The 20944-nt window shown below is 33.4% G+C and overlaps 2 protein-coding genes across 4 annotated transcripts; both read right to left on the bottom strand.

The window, feature by feature from the left end:
• Positions 1-307: 307 nt before the first annotated feature.
• LOC100810871 (glycerol-3-phosphate dehydrogenase [NAD(+)] GPDHC1, cytosolic) lies at positions 308-4897 on the bottom strand. Its single transcript, XM_014773743.3, has 5 exons — positions 3699-4897; positions 2329-2550; positions 1643-1890; positions 1013-1152; positions 308-874 (listed from the first exon to the last, which is right to left on the bottom strand). The coding sequence occupies exons 1-5, from the start codon at positions 4360-4362 to the stop codon at positions 751-753; spliced, it is 1398 nt and encodes a 465-aa protein (XP_014629229.1). The 5' UTR covers positions 4363-4897; the 3' UTR covers positions 308-750.
• Positions 4898-8237: 3340 nt separating this feature from the next.
• LOC100810344 (chromatin-remodeling ATPase INO80) lies at positions 8238-20661 on the bottom strand. Of its 3 annotated transcripts, none has more exons than XM_006576737.4 (23): positions 20460-20661; positions 20177-20264; positions 19629-20025; positions 19094-19526; positions 18803-19003; positions 18517-18627; positions 17466-17890; positions 17170-17278; positions 17003-17083; positions 16763-16935; positions 14925-15050; positions 14524-14685; positions 14378-14435; positions 13726-13956; positions 13401-13547; positions 11923-12468; positions 11544-11801; positions 11343-11450; positions 10510-10604; positions 10239-10395; positions 9813-10010; positions 9518-9676; positions 8238-8930 (listed from the first exon to the last, which is right to left on the bottom strand). In XM_006576737.4, exons 1-23 carry the CDS (start codon positions 20517-20519, stop codon positions 8655-8657), a joined length of 4599 nt encoding a protein of 1532 aa, XP_006576800.1. In that variant the 5' UTR covers positions 20520-20661; the 3' UTR covers positions 8238-8654. The 3 variants fall into 3 exon arrangements, with proteins under 3 accessions (XP_006576800.1, XP_014629227.1, XP_014629228.1); XM_014773741.3 differs by having other exon boundaries at positions 20177-20239; positions 20460-20581; XM_014773742.3 differs by lacking the exon at positions 20177-20264 and having other exon boundaries at positions 20460-20607.
• Positions 20662-20944: the final 283 nt, after the last annotated feature.

Genomic DNA, 20944 nt, shown 5'->3' with positions numbered 1-20944 from the left:
TAGTTAGTTACTATTATATTAAAAAATACAAATTCAATAGACTCATCTTATCAAAAAACAGTGCTTTGTGACTGTGACTGAGCTTTTAGGTTGTATACTTTATTCACCAATGTTGCCAAAACAAAAGTAACAATTTCAGATTCACACACAAGTGATAAGGGGAAGGGAAATAATCCTCTTGTTTGGGGGTTTGAAAAATGGATGGGAAGGGAAAGGAACTCAAGGGGAAGCTATTCCCCCTTTGTTTTCCTCAAATACACAATTTTTTGTTCTTCAAAATTGAGGTGGAATTGGAGGAATAAATTTTGTTCATAATTAAGCATATTACATTTCATTCAAGATCTTTATAATTTAACTTCCATACAAAATAATTTAGTTCCATTCCTAATCCCTCATCAATCTTCCAAGCAAGAATAAAGCTAGCTTTGTTTCATTCCTTCCACTCCCTTTGTATCCCTTCCACACTTATTCCATTCCATTAATGATTTTTTTTTCTTCCAAAAACAGTGTTCCTCTCATTTTTGGCCACAATGTTGTAGTGTCCATCAGGCAGTACTGTAGTGAGTGTTTTTGGGAGTTATTAGTCCAATTGCTTAGTGGCTTATATTTTGACATATATACATACAACAATGTAATACAAAATCCATCACAAAACAATACATTCATGCTCATTTAAATATTCTCTTTGAGTTGACAAATGCTTCCATATATAGTTGCATCCACATTTGGCTTTTGCCAATGAGAAAACAATCAGGGTTGTCCAAGAAGTGAAGGCTTGTAGAAAACATGGCTTTGTGCAATCTCAATTCGTTCACGAGGATCATTCAGATTTTCATCCCTCAAGGCTTTCAGAATAGCTTGTGATGACTGTTCCCTGAGATTTAGTGCATCGGCAAGATGTAAAGGAGATTTTCAAATGTAGTACTTGGAGTTGGAAGTGTTCAAAGATAACAAGCATAAGGGTAAAGAAAACAGACTACCAAGGTTTCAGTCAATTGTTGCAGGAGATTACCTTGATATCAAAATTTTGTAGAGTGTCTTCAAGATAGGGCAGAGCTCTACAGGAGCAACAGGTTTGTTTTCTTCAGGATGCAACACATTCAGGCTAGATTGGCTCAGAAGTTCAAAGAATGCCTCCACTGCTGACACTCCCTAGAAATAAATGGCAGGGTCAGGGATATCATTTTTATTTAGTTATATTGGGATTTGAATGAAGGCAAAAAACTGTTTCTAAGGAGAAACACACAAGGATGGTTTCTCTTTCTTATGTGAATGATATTAATTCCACCTTTGCTGTGGCAAGGGAATCTATGAGGGCCAAATAATAAGAAAAGTGATATGGGTGGCTTATGTCAAGTAAAAATTGTAACATCATATTCATCAACCCAAGAATGACTTAGACAACATAAAGCTTTGAAAATAAGCATATATAAATTGCTAGCAAGGATGAATACAAGTACAAATGATGAAAACCACCAGCCACTACCACAGGGTGCTGCTAAATTATCTGTGAAGCACCATCAGTTTTTAATGTATATAATTATTGAACTTTCACATTTTAAAGATGCAATTGGCACACCTGATCAAGAACATAGCATATGAGTTTGGAAGAAACTAGGACATGAAAAATTACAAAATATACCTGAATCATTCCTTTGCCACTAATACTGTCACCCATGTCTGGTCTTAATTGACCCTTAGCTAACATCTGGCCATACCAAGCGTTACGGCCTTTTAACAAGGTCACATAAGTGTCAGCTAGCAATGGCCCTGCAAGTTTCTCAGGTTCTTCAGCCAACAAATGAGTGATAAATATCATTTCCGACGTGCAGTGTGCAAAGTACACAGATTTGCTTGTAGCACTCTCATTGGTAAGGGCAGCTACCATTCCTGACAACATTAAAATGAAAAACAGGATTTATAGATTGTAAATCAGAAATCAAGTGTAAGACATGGGAATGCCTCTCATAAAATTAGAGGTATGTTAAACCCCTTTCTTTTCCAAGTTAATGCCAACTAGTCTAGTCTCTATGGCATGTGAAAGACATATGAAGTCCTTAATTCAATTTCCAATAATATGCATCATCAATCATGATGAAATCTTTATCAATATGCCTTGATATGTACCATACTTAAATGTTAAAATTGTTTGGTTATCTGTTACAGATACTGCCTTTTGTATTTTCCTTAGATTGTAGAATCTGTGTGTGAAATAGGGAGTGAACCAACTAGTGAAATTGACAACATTACACAAACCAAAACACGATGATATAATTACTGCAAGTTTGACCTTGCATGTAAAGTTATAACAATTAATTAGAAGCTTACCAGCTCCTATTGCATAGACATTTTTCAAGCCACCCATGACCTCATGCGTGACGAGGTCACTGTTATCCCAGACAATAAAGTGTGGTTGTCGTAAAAACTTCGCCAGAGGTTTCCGCCATTTCTCAGCTCCACAGATTCTTGCATTGGCATACTCCTTGTTGTAGATTTCTGAGGCAATATTTGGACCACCAAGATAGAGTATGTTCTCCATAGGCACTCTAGCTATCAAGTTTGCAATGCAAAGAATAGATATTATTGCATGGTAAGAAGGCTATGACCTATGATAATACAAAATCAGATGAAATAAATAAAAAAGAGTATTTACTAGAAAACAAGGATGCTAAGTATTAACTTTAGCATGAAAATTTCGTTGCTCAGCAACAAATTCTTCGTTAACAAGATGCAATTCAGCAAGAGAATTATCACAATTGATATGTAATATGCTTCAGTATGAATATGAACTAGATTTTTGTAAACTGTATGTGTTAAAGAGAGAACACAAAGGTTGAGTCAAGAAGAACACCCAAGATTATTGATGAAATTTCAAACGCATTCAGATACACACGGAAGATTAACTCATAATTTGCATATTGCAATAATTTTAACTTTTAACTGATGCATCATGTTTGGATTAGATTCTTCTTCAAGATTATAATCTTCCGTTTGTAAAGATTATAATTTCAAAAAACAAGAAATATGATTTTTTTATGGTAGATAAAATTTTAGAGATATTTTTTTTCTGACCATTTAATTGGTACAAAGTAACCCTACATAAAGAAGTGACTAATCTTCATTTGAGGCCTTAAGCGCATAGAAGATAGGTATTCCGCTCCCAACACGATTTGTTCTATACCCAAGACCTAACTAAAATTCAAATCTTGAACCATTTGATTAAGGGACACAAGTCTTATCACTTTGTTGATAAATTTTAAAAATTTTAGAGATTATGATTAAAAGTTAGCAGTTCATCTTTTAACTAACTTTATTTTATTTTCAATAATTGATTAATTTGAATAGAAAACCAATTACTACAAATTACTTTTTACCCTTTTTATAATTTATTATGAAAAGACTATTTTTTAGACCATTTAAATGAGTTATCTTAGATGGAACTACTTTTCACCAAGCATATTCAAATATAAAACTTATTTCGTATAATCATTTATATCTAGAAGATTATTGAAATAATTGATTTTTCACAACTAATCCAAATGCACCCTAAACTAGAGCAAGAGACAAAAACATAATCATCACACTTGTTTGCTTGTTCTATCCTGGCAAAGGCATGAGAAAGATACCTATTTCTATATATTAGAAAGAAAGCCAAAACAGATAACATGTAAGTAGAGATGAAGAAAGACTCTTCTTACTTGCTTGGTTAATCATCTTTGTTGGAGTTATAATATGTGGAACAGGCTCCAATGCAGCCTCTATACCTTTTGACAAAGAGATAATTATAGGCACTGTGATCCTCTCCTTCCAATACTTACTAATCTCCTCAAAGATCTCTCTTGTTTCAGTTGAAGGCAAGCCATTGACAACAATATCAGCATCCCAAACAGCTTCTTGCAAGTTTGTGACAACCTTCAAAGGACAAAGTGGTGTTTCAATCATGTTCAAGCAAAAACCATCTTTGAGAATCTCATCTGCAAAGAGTGTCCTATCACCAAGCCTTGCCTCAACATACTTGAGATAAGCGCAACGGCGGATCAACCTCCTCAACACATCCTCCCTTGAGTTGATGACCTCAAAGAGATGCTCAGCAGTGGCTCTATCCACTGCCCTTCCTGCCCTTCTCCATATCCTGATCTGTATTTTGTCCCTAAATTGGCCATAAGTGTCTTGTAGCAATGCTGCAAAAACACTTCCCCAAGCACCAGCTCCAACACTCACAATTCTCAAAGGGTCACCATCACCCTTCCCAATTAGCCTTCTCAAACAATCAAGCTTCTCCTCCACCCCATTACAATTTTGTACACCAACACTTCCATTTGTGTATGCATTGTGAACCACTCCCATAATGCTCCCCACCATGCTCTATAACTCTAAGCCAAAGAATTGTTGTTGGCAAAGCCTTGGAAAAAACACAAGAGGTGGAATTATGAACTTCAATAGATGTGAGTGTGATGTGCCTATTAAACTAAAACTGAGACTTCTATATAACCTTGCCTCAATTTTGTGCTTCTCACTTTCCCCTTACCGACTAATGAATATTTTTTTTTTCCCTTTTACCATAAGAATAAGATTGCCTTTACAAAATATGCGGCAATGGGAAATCAAAGTGTTTTTTGGTGGGTGTTGCTTGACCAAAGGTGAACATTAATTTGGGTCTGCAAAAATTTCTGACCAAACAATGAAGCCTATAATATCCCACTCTAAATTTAATTGAAACATGTAATGCATGAACCATGATATTTATATCTTCACTCGCATACACATAAAGTGCTCTTGTATTTTTCTTTTAGTTTCTAAGAAGGGCACGTGCGAAGCCAAAAGAATAGATAAGGGGAATGGGGAAAAAACCAAAACCAAAACCAAACACAAATAAAACTTTGTTTTCTCCGTCTCTTGTTAGTTGATCTACCCAACTATAAGACGCGGCTAGTGCCAATAAAAAAACCAAACTTTTTTGCTGGGAAAACTACAAAGTTATGGTCCTTCAACGATGGGGTTGATTTACTTTAACTCATCCAACTCATGACCCCACCATATCTATGATTCCTAGCTTCTTAATCGTCTGAGGCTCTGAGCTCACATAATTGGAGGGAAAGCTAAATACTTAAACCAACCAATAAATAAAAAATAAAGTTTGTAATAAAAATATTGGTATTATTATTTTTATTTCACACATGTATTTTTTTTTTACAATAGACATGTCAAAAGTTCGATTTCATTTGTATGTATGAAACGTGTTAGGAAAAAATAATTTCTTTAAATAAATCTCGGTACTCAAATAATTAACTTTTACTTTCAATTATGCGATATCCAGATTCACTAAAAAAAAATATGTTTTTTAATCTTTTAAATTTGGGTCACCTTTGTTTTCTTCTCTCAAATATAAATTTAGTTTTTTAGTCTATGAATTTAAAAAATTATTCATTTTAGTCCCTTTTCAAAAATAAAATTTCACAAATTAATCTTAACATGATTAAGATATTTATTTATTTTAAATGGAGAGGAATTAAGGGTCTTGTTAATCAATATTTTTAGGACATTAGTTAAAAAAATAAAAAAGAAAAATATTTTGTGTGAAAATCATTAGAGTGTGTAAAATGATCATGGATAACCTATTTTTTTACCTATAAAAAATATTTCTACCTTAAGTTCCTTAAAGAGTGTCCTTAGCATTTGCCTTTCAATTTTAGCTCTGCCATGCCACACAAGCTATGTTTGACAAAATTAGTTGAGAAAAGTTAGTTGAAAGCTGAAAAATTAGTTTATTAGTGTTTAGTAAAATTAGTTATTGAAATAGTTTAAAAGTGTAAAATGACTGAAAAATAATAAAATTATTATTTATTTAAAAAGGATAAGTAGAAAATTAATAAATATATTAAGGATAAAATAAAAAAACAAAAAAAAATTAGAAATTAGTGTTTTTAAAAATGTTACTTCAAGTAGTGTTTTAAAGAACAATAAAATTTATTGAGAAACTAATAAAAAAACTTTCTTTATCTAATAACTAAATGAATTTTTTAGTTAGTAAAAAAAATTAAAAGTTAACTGAAATATTTTATCACTAAACAATCAAATAAATTTTACAATTAAAAATTAATTAAAATATCTTAATCAAGATAACCAAGGTGTGATGAAATGATGTCTCTTAAATTCATGGGAGTTATATTGCTGGGGGTGCCACCTATATCAATCCATTGGCATTAAAAGTATTTGGGTACGGCCAACTTCCCCAACGGTTATTAATATGGTATGACTTTGCCCACACTTTCATGTGAGGTTCCCTCTGAATCTTATATAGTCATCATACTTTGTCCTTTTTTGTGATTACGGACATATATTTAATGCCCTGTTTCTTATTTGAAATATTAATGCTCAATTACTTGTTAGATGGAAACTTTTTAGCTTTTGTATGTAATTAGATTCAGGTATCGTTCCTCAACAAAAGAAAAAATATCAGGTACGTTCCTTAAGCACTATGTTAGTTGGATTTAAGTGATCGAGTTAATTGATTATTGTAACAATTTGGTTATAATTAATGTTTAAGTGATTCATACACTAATATACATTTCTCTTGATGTGAAGCTTTATTTAGTCAGTTTAGAGATGAGGTGTCTGTTTGATTTAGCATTAAAGTAAAGTTAAACAAATTTAGATAACCAGAGTTTATAATAATTTACAAATTCGATTCCTTTAGGAATAAAAAATTTAATAAAGTTCGAAAAATTGATTTTATACACACATATGACTCTGATATAAATATAAGAAAAAAATATGAAATAATAATTAAAAAGTTTGTTAAGCACATTTAATTATATCAATTTTATTTAAAAAACAATTTTTTTCAACTCACCCTTCATTAGAATTTAGTATCAAGAATAAGAAAGAATGATTGATACTAACACTTCAATTAAATAAAAGTTAATTTAAAGATAATAATATTAAATAAGATAAAGTTAGTTAAAATTTTCTTATATTTAAGATTAAGAAAAATGTGTTTTTTTCTTCTTATATTTGAAACAAGAGGGAATATATTTATGTGATTTGTTAATGCATATTCATTTATTTTTTAGTTGAGTATATTAGTAAGCTATTATTAAAGATTATCTCGTTATCCTGATGATATAACTTGTTGTGCACTCTAACTAAAAAACAAGTATTTGTATGTTAATTAATATACATATATTTGTTTTTTAGTTGGAATATATTAGTAAACTATAAGTAAATATTATCTTCAAGTACATCAAGACTCAAATTTGAAATTATGAATAAAGTTGAAATATTTTTTTTTTGTCAATTAATCCACATAGTCAATGATAATTAAAGTTGATTGTTATTTGAAAATGTATGTCTTAATAACTAATTTTTAAAATAGATAATTAAATTTTTAAGTATTTTTGTAATGCATCAAATTCTTTAAGATATTTGTTAAACAAAATAAGGATATCATTCTTATCACTTAGATTTATGATGTTAACAATTTGATTTTTAGAACAATATGATATTATTTAATATTTTGTTACACTTTTTTCTCTATATATAGAGCCCGTTGAAGAAAAGTTTGATAAGCTCCTCTGCATAACAAATCTTCTCTTTTAATATTTTTTTTAGTAAATTATACTAATTATACCCATAAGGTTTTGTAAAATTACATAAATTTTCCGTGCTTTTACCTACTGTTGCTCTAGCCCCCTTAATTTTTGAAAATATATCCTTTATACATTGCACTAATCCCCTTAATTGTTTTAAAAATATTACAACATGCTTTCCTGTAAAGGAGATTATTGTAAATGTAAGAAAAAAGAGTTTGTTTAATTTAACAAAATCTTATGAGTGATTAGTATAATTTACTAATATTTTTCTAAAAAAAACTCAAAGCTATATATTCTTACGAACCCATGGGATGGAAGCTGAATTTTCACAAGTCATTCCTCGTAGCTTTAATGGATTACTAGCATTCACTGTATGATATGATTTGAACAAGTTATTCTTTTTTATAAGGCAATACTTATTAAAAGATGGGAGTACAAAAAGTAACCCTGCCCTTTACATCAAATTGCAGACCTAGTGTTACAATAAGATAAACGTAACACAGAATTTGATGTCCACTAATAGTAAGACAATGATACTTTTTCATGCTCAGCCTTATCCACCACCAGCTTCTAACTTTGATGAATTCCACCACCCCTTCATGATCCGGATGAATTGAAGTTATTCTTAAACTTGGTCACCAGAGATCTCACAATCATATTGATTACGGGGTGCTAATTGTCATGCAACAGACTTAATACGAGTAGCAAGACTACCGTATATTACTCATCATTTGTTATAAATATTGCTTGTGGAACATAAAAAATCGACTCAAGTAAGGATGGCTCAATCTGTACAAACTACAAAGCCCCCGCCCCCCCAAACTGTGGAAGGGAGGAGAATCTAATATCTATCATTAAGGACTACTATATACAATCTAGGATATACAGCTTCTCCTGTCTTTGCAGCCACTATTTGCAGTGAGAGGATAACCAAGAAATAGGGAACTAGAAACTGTTGATAAACCAGAGAGCCAACTTAGCAGTCTCCACAAAAAAAGTCAATCCATAGGGCTGAGAATAGTAACTCCAAAGTTTTTGTAGTGGTTAAGAATCACTATGTCTTCAGTTGTCTTGGCCTGATTCTGCTTTAGAACCCCCGGCACTAAAATCGCTTGGTGGAGGTGGAAATTGGGTCTGCTCTGGGATCAGGGCAGCAATCCCAGTAAAAGCATCTTCAAACTTTTCATTCACATTCTTCTTTATCCTCTTGGGTCTCTTGGGTTTCTGACCCACTGGATCAACAACATCCAATTCATCGTCCATAGGCGTAGTACTAAATTCACTCATCTTTTGGGAATTCATTGGCCTTGAAGTTGGCTTATCTGAGAAAGCTTTTCTCTGCAAGTAGACATTATGTTATCAAGTTAAACATAACATTCAAAATAAACTTGCAATATTTTAACTCTGCAAACATCATGTACACCTAAAAATTCAAATCACTCAAAAACTATCACATAAATGATAAGACCAACAAAAAAGTACAACAGATTCAGGTCCTTTATTGTCACAAAATCATCATGTTGGAAAGAGAGACAAAAGTTTTGTTGTGCATTAACCCACCAACCACCAAAAAAGTACAACAGATTCAGGTCCTTTATTGTCACAAAATCATCATGTTGGAAAGAGACAGACAAAAGTTTTGTTGTGTATTAATCCACCAACCACTATGATGGGTACCATAATTGGTTAAGGGTTAGCTAGTTATATTTAAAATCGAGTGTCATTATTTTGTGTCTGTCAAGGTACCATGATGGGTTAAGAGTCACAACTTACATAAATTAACAGTTTTCTTTATATCATGCAATCAATTGAAATAAGTATCAAGAATTTTAGTAACCAATAAGTTTAGAGGCATAATCAACAATAACAAAGCCTTATTAGAGGTATAATCCTCTCCAAATAAACAAATAGAAGCATGATGATACCTTTTTATTACTAGACTTTGAACCCTCTGGATCCATGGAAAGATCATTATCTGAGGTACCCTGGGCTACAGAGCTTGTTAGATCTTCCATTGATGCATCACCGTCTTCATTTACCCGAATACCTCTCATAGGTTGTTTTTTCTTTTGCTTATCCTTTACCTGGAAGGATAAGCGAGGCCAAACAATCAGAAATTTTCTCAAAATGGTTTTAGGGTTTCTAAACCTTTTTTCCTAGTATTTCATTTGGTTGGTCAGAGAGATATAATGAAGTTTGGTAACCAAATTCACAACTGACCTGGAGAGGGATTTCCTTTAATTTCTGCTCCAATTGAACATCATCTAGAAGCAATGATACAACATCCTCAGGAGCTAAAAGATCACCACCGACAGAACCACCAGTCATGACAAGGTTCTGCACAGTACTTTTCTGACTAGCTCTAAGAAGAATCTTCTCTTCAACTGTCTCTTTACATATAAGTCGGTAAACAGTAACCTGCAAGTTTGAAAATGCAACTGAAATTAGTTTTAAACTAAATAAGTTAAGCACTTAAAAGGAGTAGATTTAATGTCTGAGCAAGAAAAATGTGCATGATCCTGAGAAAGGGAAGCATCAGTTCTAGACATGTAATGAAGGAAAATTGAGAGAGACCAATAATTGAGATCCCCCAAAAATATGCAACATGACTTCCATAGAACAAGTAGCAGGAAAGATGGAACTAACATCTTTTGTCTGACCCAAACGATGAGCTCTGTCCATTGCCTGTAGATCCAATGTTGGATTCCAATCACTCTCATAAAATATGACTGTGTCAGCAGCTGTCAAGTTGATACCCAATCCACCAGCTCTTGTACTCAGTAAGAACACAAAAATATCACTCCTACAAAAAATTAATAAGAAATATAAAAAACAGAAGTATTATGAAATAATTAATGTTCAATAGTCTAACCAGAGTACAGTATGAAAAGATTACAAAGAAATTAGAAGACATTACCTATGCTGAAAGTCTTTGACCATGTCTCTGCGGTCCTGAATAGTGGATGATCCATCAAGTCTAAAATACCTATATTTTCTATAGTTCATGTAGTCCTGCAAACATGATTAAATTACCAGTCAGCATATAGAAAAAGACCCATAAAAGTTGAAGGCCAAGAACCAAGACTGGTGGAACAATTGTGTTGCTCTGTCCCATGTACATAGATTCTCATCATGGTAGGAATGCTTCCATTTTCAAATCATTGAACATTTGAACTTACCTAGAAAGCCCAAGTTCCAATTTCTTTTAAAAATAAAATCAAACCAAAGTACCAAACTCATTTAATAGTATAACAGTGTTATTTACTGTGTAATGTTGTGTGTCAATGTAGACCACACCTCATGCTATTTATAATTTGGAAAAGGGAATCAGTATTGATTACAAGATCAATCAATTACTGATTAATAAGGAAACTAAATAATGAGTAATAAGGGAAATAATACCATACTAAACTGCTGTAATTAAAACATATCAAATCATATATTTCACAGATAGCTTTAGGAAAAAAAACATAAATACTTGCATATGTGTGTACATATACATGTACACACACAAACATGCAACTTCTAGGTCTCCTCATAAACTGATTTCATGTACGTTGTAATCACTATATTGAAGGGAAATTAACTTGTGCCAAAGGGCTTTTGTAATGACTAATTTTGTTCATTCATTTACACATGTTTCACATTTTCAATTTGAATTCAACATATCAGAATGATACAACCCTAGATTTTTTTTATATATAAACAATAAATATCAAAAGATTGAACATTGTGAAATTTTGAAAGTACCTCCAAAATATTCAACATCTTGGTCATCTGAGCAAACAAGAGAACACGATGATTTTCTGCTCGTAAGCGTTTCAATAATATATCAAGTGTTTGGAGCTTTCCAGAGTCCTACATGAAAATTAGAAGATCTATTCAACATGAAAGTTGAGAGGAGAGGGTGTTCCATGAGAAAGAAAGAGCAAAACTAAAAGCAACACTTACAGTGAGCAATTTCGCAGGGTCAAAATTCCGCATCGGTGGAGAAGACCCAAAAATACTGTACGTTAACTGAAGAGCAGGCTGAGAAACAGGTAGTTCAGAATCTATCTCTTGAATTAAATGATGAGGACTATCTGGCTTTCTAGGCACATTATTATCAGATGTACGTGCAAACCCCACAAGCAACCTCTTAACCCAGGGATCATGTAATTCTTCAATCATTTTATAGTAGAAGTTTCTATCTGAGCAGTGAGCACCAATCTATGAAGAGGAAAAGAAGAAAATGGTCAATAATTAATTATCATTTTATTTAAAAAGGGAGAAAAAGAGGCAATTAATTTTGGAAAAAATAACTGCAGCAGATAATAAGGAAACAACATACTGGGGGAGCTCTACTTTGTGGGATATATGTGTAAGCAGAGTGAAGAAGCCTGGCATTTGATAACACCCTATCTTGATGGGGGACAACCAAGGCCTCAAAAGGAGCATGGCTGGGTCCAGTTTGCCATTTTTTTTGAAGAAACTGGGTCTCAGATCTTGATGGCACCAATAACATTCGCGTAACTGCTCTCACTTTTTCTTTCTCAAGGTAACTACATTCTGGATCATCATCTATGGTCTCCATTAGAAAGTCTACAGCTTCATCAATGAATTTTTGTTCCCATCTCATCATAGAAAATAATAGTCGCTCCATAAAAGAACCAGTAGCTAGAAATGTCACTTCATGTGGAGACAAATTCATCATATGGGTAAAACCAAAATTTCCACTTTTACTGCACATATCTTCTGAGAAGACAGACCGATAAACATTTTCCGGTCTAAAAATATTAAAATGTTTATGAAAAGATTCTCTGGAGACACCACGACCAACAGCTGAACTGAGAGTTTCAGAACTTTGTATAATTTCTTGATAGACAAGTTTTGGTATCTGAAAAATATTGGGGAAAATAACAAAAGCAGTAAGAAAAGAAAATTAAAGGAGGCATACTTGACATAAGATAGTAGAAACAACTAATTACTAGGGAAAAGAGAAAACCCTAAATAAAAGAAAGACCAATATCATCATGACCTGGGTAATTTTTTAACCATATATCTAACAGATTCCCCAAAGGGTGACATTGAATATTGAAAACATACTTCCCTTTTACAATAAAAATGCCAAAAATGGCACCAAACAAACAACAGGTTCCATGTGTATCAAATTTTACCAGCCAGAATAGATCAATGTTTAGTGTAAAAGCATTAATTAACCCTCTACCATTCCCCAGATGTACATTCTTTGTTTTTTTCCTATTTATAGGCTCTCATATAAAAAAAGAATTTTTTTTTTACTTGGTATCATTTTATCCTTCCATATCCTCTTTCATTCTTCTCAAATCTCAACATTGAGTCAACCAGTGTTTGTTACTGTCTAATACCATTGAAAAATCCTCTTTATAACGGCCGTTTACAATGGACCCATTTTCAGACCATAAAAACTACCAACCCAACAGCTAACATAATAAACTAAATCATACTAAAATTTCAATTGTTGGCCTTCTAAAATGTAAGAAACCAAACTAAAGCAACATTGCAACAAGGTCCCGAGTCCTGAATGAACTTAAATGTTTCATAAACTAACCTTGTTCATGGATCAAATTAGCTTTGTCTCAAGTCTCAACTATAGAGTCAAGGATAGTTTAAACAGTACAAAACCAAATATCATGCGATGCAAAGATTTCCTACATTTGGCACTACGTCTAATAGGAATGGAGAGACCAAATTCTTAAGAAACCAATGTGGATAAGTTTGCAACAATACAAGACCAAATAAAATTGAATATTTTGGTATAGTAAAGAAGGCATGAGGATGAGGAAATACCTCATATGATATGGGGTTGTGACCACCGGAATAATATACATCCTCCATCTCCCCAAATGGAGGAGGTGGAAGGGAATTCGGAATCTCTCCAAAGTAAAGGTACGTGCTTCCCTCACTCCTTTCGAACAACTCTGGATGGTTGCAAACCTAGCATAGTTGATGAGTAATATTTATTACAGGCACACTCTTGGTGGGAAGAAAAAATAACTTCACAAAATTGAATCACAGCAATCCTTATTTCAAAATGAACCAATTAATACAAAATCTGGGCTACTAAAATTAAGAACAAGGAGGAAAGAAAGCCTGAATACTATGGATTCTTTACCTTCCTTAGTTGAATAACGATGTTCATTAAATTCAGAATTCTCTTCTCGTTGAGCTGCCCACGATTACTATCAAACAACTCAGCAAGAGATATCTTGTTCTTAATTGCTTGATAGAAAGCCTGCTGCCGAGAACTCAGCTTACAATGCACAGTAACCTCAGTTTTTGTAGTAAGCTCAGAAATCACATCCTTTTTAACACGCCGCAGCATGAAAGGCTTTAGAATTGAATGCTGTTAAGAGAAGCGATAATTAGAACTTAACATCAGGGTTTAAAATGATAATCTAACTAACTTAACAAAATGCAATTACAATAGTTAAAACTTAGAAGAAATAATAAAAACAAGAGTCACCATATAATACATCCGATTGTAATTTTTATCATCATATCTCTGTTTTAACACAACTCATAAGCTCATGTATACATTGTGAATATAACAATTCCTAGAAAAATTAACACACAATAAAGGCAAGAACTCAATGAATGGCACCACTTCCTCTTTTGTGAAACACCAAGCAATTACCCTTTATTCCACAACATAGGCTATTCATAAGCACATAAAATTTCTAATTTTACAAAAAAATCCAACATAATATAATATAACACATCCTAACCATCTCATCACTATGACTATCAACAAGAAAGAAACTTACCAATCGATTAAGTTGGTGCTCATTTAAAGTACCCCCATGTTCTGCATGGTTCTCAATTCTGACATGGGTAGATCATAAAAGATTGTTAGACCATAGTTAAATTTAAATAGCTAACATGTTCAAGGACTTTAAGGTGGAATATATACCCTTTAGAAAACCACTCATTAAACTGCTCATGGCTGTCAAATAAAGTTGGCATGATGAAGTGAAGAAGAGCCCATAACTCAGCCATATTATTCTGAATGGGTGTACCAGTCAGCAGTAGGCGATTCCGACAATTAAAACTGAGGAGTGTCTTCCATCTTATACTGTCATAGAAAAATTTAAAAAGGGAAATCACAAAATCAGATGTTAATAATAATATAATTTCTTGATTGACCACACAATTAACAAAAATACATACAAAATTGTAGAAAACACAATCCTAAAGAAATGCACAATATAAAATAATTAATCTGATTTCTGTTTTTTAGAAAAAGGGCTGGAACAATTATCAATTAATAAGAGATGCCAATCACTTATGCACTGCAGAAACAAGACTTCGAACCTGGTTGCACTTTTGATTGCCTGGGCTTCATCTAAAACCATATACTGCCATTTCACGCGACGAAAATACTTCTCATCGGATACTAATAGCTGGTAGCTTGTGATGAGAATGTGAAATTTAGCTTCCCTGGCAAATAAGCAAGGTATAGTTACAATAGAAATAAGAGGAGTGAAAATTAAATACCAAAATGATAAATTACAATGGAGCTTATTTGGGAAGGTGAGGGCCAAAATATTGCCCTAGATTAGCTGCACAATTTCAAAGGTTAAAAAACAAGATGATTCTATGCAGATGAGCAATCTATTCATATCAACCAAATCCTTCTACACCAAAAGAAAGAGGATTCCATCATTGACATCCTTTTTTTTTTACTTTCTTAAAAAACCAATTGTTTTGTTTAACAATAACTTAAAAGTGAGAAAACCATCATTTCATTTCAAAAACAAAATTGCACCAATTACAAAAGACTCCTAATTTTAAGGAACTTCAAAATTTTCAATGTATACTGCAGTTTTTACTCCATTTTTTGTTCAGTTTCCAAATTTAAATACAGTTAAAAATTGGCAAAACTATACTTTTTGTACTTTACTTCGGGTTTCATTTTTGTTCCAAAACTACTTTGAAATACTCCCAGCTGCATTTTATAATTTTCATTGCTTTGCTTTTTAAAATTAAGGTTTAATTACTCATTCGATCCCCTATAGTTTCACGATTCGTACCTTTTAGTTCCTATAGTTTGAAAGTGATTTTTTTAGTCCCTATAATTTACATTTTAATTCTCTTTTAGTCCTTATAGTTTAAAAGTGGTCTTTTTAGTCCTTATAGTTTGTATTTTATTTCTCTTTTAGTTCCTATAATTTGAAAGTGATCTTTTTAGTCCCTAAAATTTGTATTTTAATTATCTTTTAGTCCTTGCTACAAAAAAAAAATAAAAATAATTAACTACAAATTAGTTATAAATTATCAACTATTTTTTTATTACAAATTATCTTGCAATAAATTAATTACGAATTACTTGCTAATATTTTTGTAGTTAATTGTAATTGATAATACTACTCATATTTTGAGGTAAGGACTAAAAGGAAATTGAAATATAAAGTATAAGAACTAAAAAGACCACTTTCAAACTATAGGGACTAAAAGAGAATTAAAATGCAAATTATAAGGACTAAAAATATCACTTTCAAACTATAAGGACTAAAAAAACCACTTTCAAACTATAAGGACTAAAAGGTACAAATTATGAAACTATAGAGACCAAGTGAGTAATTAAATAAATTTTTTTATACTAATACAGATAGGAATATCACAATAATAATTAAATAAACTTAAGAATTTTATCATATCTACAAGGACTTGTGATCACTTTTAAAACATTAATTTCTTCTTTTGATTCTAGATTTGTGCTATATGTTAATATTATAGTATTATACTAATTTTATATCTTGTATTACATTCAAGTTGAGTCCTATACTTTTTAAAATGTCATATATCCCCATGGTTGTGTCATATTGTATTTGTATCCCGTGTCATGTGCACACTCTAGACTAAAAATATTGCTCACATTCCCAGCACAGAATATCCACCTAAGTTTTTTTTTTATCAGCTAAAATATGTATATATAGTATTAATAATGAATAAGAATTGTTAACAGTACCAGAGGTATCAAGGGAGACTGCATTCCTCACACCAAATTTATATGTATCGAAGTATCTTTGTAGGGTTAGTGACATTTGATTAAAAGAAATCCATTTTTCTCAAACATTAACCCTATGTAGAAAGCCATTACTATCACCTGTGTTTTTCAAGGTAAAAAATGCAAAAGAAATTAAAATTACCTACGATAAAGATCCTTTGGGTTAATACTTTTCCTAAGTACTGTCCGCTCTGAAAGCCCACCCCAATATGGAAGTCTTTTCAGTTCAGGGCAGAAGCGCTCAAGTTCCTCATTCCAATTATTTAATACAGAAGCAGGTGCAACAACCAGAAAAGGTCCCCATATATTTTTTTCCTGAAAGGGACAAACAGATTACATAAAAGTCACAGAAATGTACCAAAACATGTGGATGAATAGCTACCTCAGCTAAATGGGCCAAAAAAGCCATGGCTTGAATGGTCTTTCCAAGTCCCATCTCATCCGCTAGAATACCATTTAAACCCTGAAAGATACCAAAAGCCTTCAAATTAACAACCAAATGAAATAAATCATTGAGATTTGAGACTTTATTAAGGATTGTTCAACAACCTGCTCATAACAATTAACGAGCCACTGAAGACCTTTTAGCTGATATTCTTTAAGAACACCTTTAAATAATTCAGGTGTCCGAACTGTGGATGCCACTGGCATGGTGGAGCTGCAACACATCGATACAAAAACTTAATTTAAATTAAAACAATATTGCTTAACTCACCTCTCAATATTATCCAGATGAACATCAATTTTTTTTTTTTTAATTTTTGCATATGTACAATTATATATGTGTCCATGTAGTATAGAAATGCATTTACACAACAACAAATAAAGAGAGAGAAGAAACTCACGGCGTTTGCAAATCAATATTACTCGCTCCAGCAACATCTGGTGGAAGTGAATCAGTTTCACCAGCTTGGCGCAGCCTCAAGCATTCAGTGTCAAAAGCACTTGTCAACATTTTCTGCTTAGAAACTGCTTCTTGTGCAGCCTTCAAAGCTTCCTTCTTCAATTCAGCCTCTTCAGGATCTTCCTCCTCATCGGGCACAGCATCTGAAGAGTCGATCAGTGCATCTTGATCATCTGCATCTTCATCTTCCTTGGGTAAAGTTTCTGAAGATAGTAAGTTTGACTTGTTCTGCATAAAGTGACTGTACAGCTCAGTTTGTTGTATAAGAAAATTAAGCCTTTGCTGCTGTCTCTTTGCCTCTCGAAGCTCCTGTTCACGCCTCAAAGCTTCAGCAGCTTCTTTTTCCTCCCTCTTCCTCACTTCTGTCTGTGCAAGGAATGAAATAAAAAAATTACAGTATATTCAAGTCTAATGTACATATGAAAATGTACACTAGCATGACAATATTGCAATTTGAAAGATAAATCCAAGTACGCATTGTTGTATCTGCATGTCTACCAAATTGACCACCCATTTTATGTCAAGAGTCAAGACGTTGGTCCGATATCTATTAAAAGAACCCCAATTCTTCTTTTCTCTATCTCAAAAAGACAAAAACACCTAAATTGAGCAGCTTAGACCCAAAATTAAATAACACAGTTTGGAAAGGGTGCGCAATACCACCTGGATCAATCATTACCACTACTTTTAAAAAACTGTGACATCATTTCAATAATCTCAGCAATAAGAGATTTCAAAACTATTATCCGTAAAATAAACATGCATTAATGAAATATGTGCAGACATACAACAGTAGGTAAAACATATTATCAACTATCATGCATGAAAATTTACTTCAAAAAGTAAAGGGAGTATGAGGCCATCATGTTACACTAATGGTCACCAATCACCATAATCACATAATGAAGATGACTTCTTGAAATACACTGTCTTCCAGAGTTCAATATCGAGCACCATAAAACCAATAATTTCAGGAAGGAATTAAGAAATACCATCTCCTTGTCTATTCGTTTCCAGAACAGTAACATGTCTCTAGCTAGTTTACGGGTGCGCATACTGGCAGTCCTTGTCCATTTAAGGGATCTACTAACTTTCATTCTGACCTGAAAGAAAAATAGGTCCATATAAGTAATAAGTTATTGTGGACAAAATGCCGAATACAAAACCTACCATCAAAATCATTAGACTAGACTAGACAGCTAGATTCTAGATACACCACAAATCAATACAAAATATAACAGATAGAAAATGTATTCAAGGAGGGAAATAGGGCAATGCCTCTCTTTGACAAGTTTCTGAGACCCTCTTGGCATCAATGAGCTGCTTTCGATGAAAAATAGTGAAGTTCCTATGATGCTTTGGTATGTCTCTTCTTACAATATTTGCCCAAACTTTTCCACATCTTTCCATTTCCTCCTTCTCTATCAAAGCAGGGTCTTTCTTCACCTTTTGCTTCTTAGGTAGGCTTCTTTCAATGATCTGAAGCAGTCCAATGTGACAAAGCTAAATGATAAAAAAAAATGGAGAGTGTAAAGGGGAAAACATCAATTCATATTATATGATAGATACCTCATAGGTGTCACCTTTCTCCAAAACCTTCACATAATAAACCTGCAATACTCCACCCTCAGACAAAATAGATCGCCTTATGCTTCCCGCTGCCCCCTCCGGAATGGAGGAATTCAAATCAACATCAGACATTTTCAGACTGAACTTACGAGCCGAATTAGAAGCTGACATGACCTTCAGTCGTGCCTGCAGTGATTCAAATTGTGGTATTGCTTCTCCCATGCCTGCTCGGTTTCTGTTCCCAAATCTTTTATCAGCAGCCATCATTTCAGCCAAGGAGCCCAAATCCAAAGTACCCTTTAAGTATAAATCCTCAACATGGATATCTGAGCAGCTTGGGAGGTTTAGAGCTCCAGCCAACTTATCATAGACTGGAGGGATCTTGTAAATGATTCCATCCCCGATATCCAAAGATGCAGGTTCATACATAATCCTGAAAGGAGTTCACAACCGCAAGGTAATTTTCCACTTAAACCATGAGTCATGATTCAAAAACTCAAACACCATAAAAGGCAACAGAGTAGAAAAGGCAAACCTATCAGTGCCATATTGCGGCGAGAAATCTGCATTGCGGTAGTTTCCAGGTTTTTGAGAACCAGAATCATTCATCCATTCCGATGTACTCTCCGCCACATGTAATCCTCCTCCCCTGCGCTCATTCCCTGACTTGTGAGCTTTTAATCCCGTGTTGCTTTTCACAAGTGGAACAGCAGCCTGATTTTGGGCAGGACTATTCAAGGTACCCTTAAACCTCCTCTTGTATTTCTGAATATGCTCTCCCAGCATTGATCGATATCGCTCCTCCGTCATGTGTGTCCCGTAAAAACTGCTCTTCTCCTCGTTGTCACTGTTTAGAGACCACCTCCTCTTCTTGAACAAATTCACCTCCTTTTCATGCACATTCCCATTACTGTGATTTGCAATCCCCACACCTTCACCGAAGCATCACAAAGACACAGAACACACTTAAACTAAGTCCAAACTCACTAGCCAAACAGTAATATCTACATACAATCATGAAAATCCAAGTAACAAAAGTCTCTTATATAAACAAAAACCCTCAAATATAGAAATAGTGTCTACCTTGGCTGTCTCTGCTCTCATCCTGACTACTATTTCCGTAATAATCAAAATCATTATCTTGTTCTGGAAGTTGAAAGTTCATCAAAGACTACAAAACAATGCAATCAGAAACAGCGAAAAATAAACAAAATCCTCGAACTATTTTTTGTTTTCAAAAGATGCTAAAATTCAATTCAAATTAATTATATAAGTACATCATAGGAAACCTCAAAAGAAGCGAATTCAGACACAAACGGTGAGAAGAAGCACAATGGTTTCTGCGAAGAAAAGAAACAGTACGGACCTCGAGATTGAAGAGAGTGGAGTAAGAGAGTGACTCCTTGGATTTCGGTCTGTGATCCATGTGCTGCGACGCGAGCAACTACGATGCGAAGGAAGGAACCCTAATTCTGGGACGAAGCATGAAGAAGAAGAAGCGTAACCGTAAAAGGAAAAAGAGGAACAGAGTGGTGCGCAGGATAAGGCCAGGGAAAGTACTGAGAATGGAAGCACTGGCGTTCGCTAACGTGCGCTGGACAGGTGACGTTTACACTAACGTGCGCTACCCTGTATGTTTCGATTTTGACGGTTGAATTTGCCGTGTATAGACGGCGAGAAGAAACGGAAGGGGAATGATTTTTTTTTTAATTTTTTTTTGGAGGGAATTGAATTATTCAGTTATCGTTCCAATGTAAATGATACCAACTGCACTTTCCTTAACTTATTCTAAAAATTAATAAAATTTTATTAATTTTATGAAAAATTAAACAACAAATTATTATAACTATT

Source organism: Glycine max, chromosome 3 (assembly GCF_000004515.6).
Source record: "Glycine max cultivar Williams 82 chromosome 3, Glycine_max_v4.0, whole genome shotgun sequence".
Classification (NCBI taxonomy): domain Eukaryota; kingdom Viridiplantae; phylum Streptophyta; class Magnoliopsida; order Fabales; family Fabaceae; genus Glycine; species Glycine max.
The sequence above is the reverse complement of the archived record's forward strand: the minus strand, read 5'-3'. Positions and strand labels throughout refer to the sequence as shown.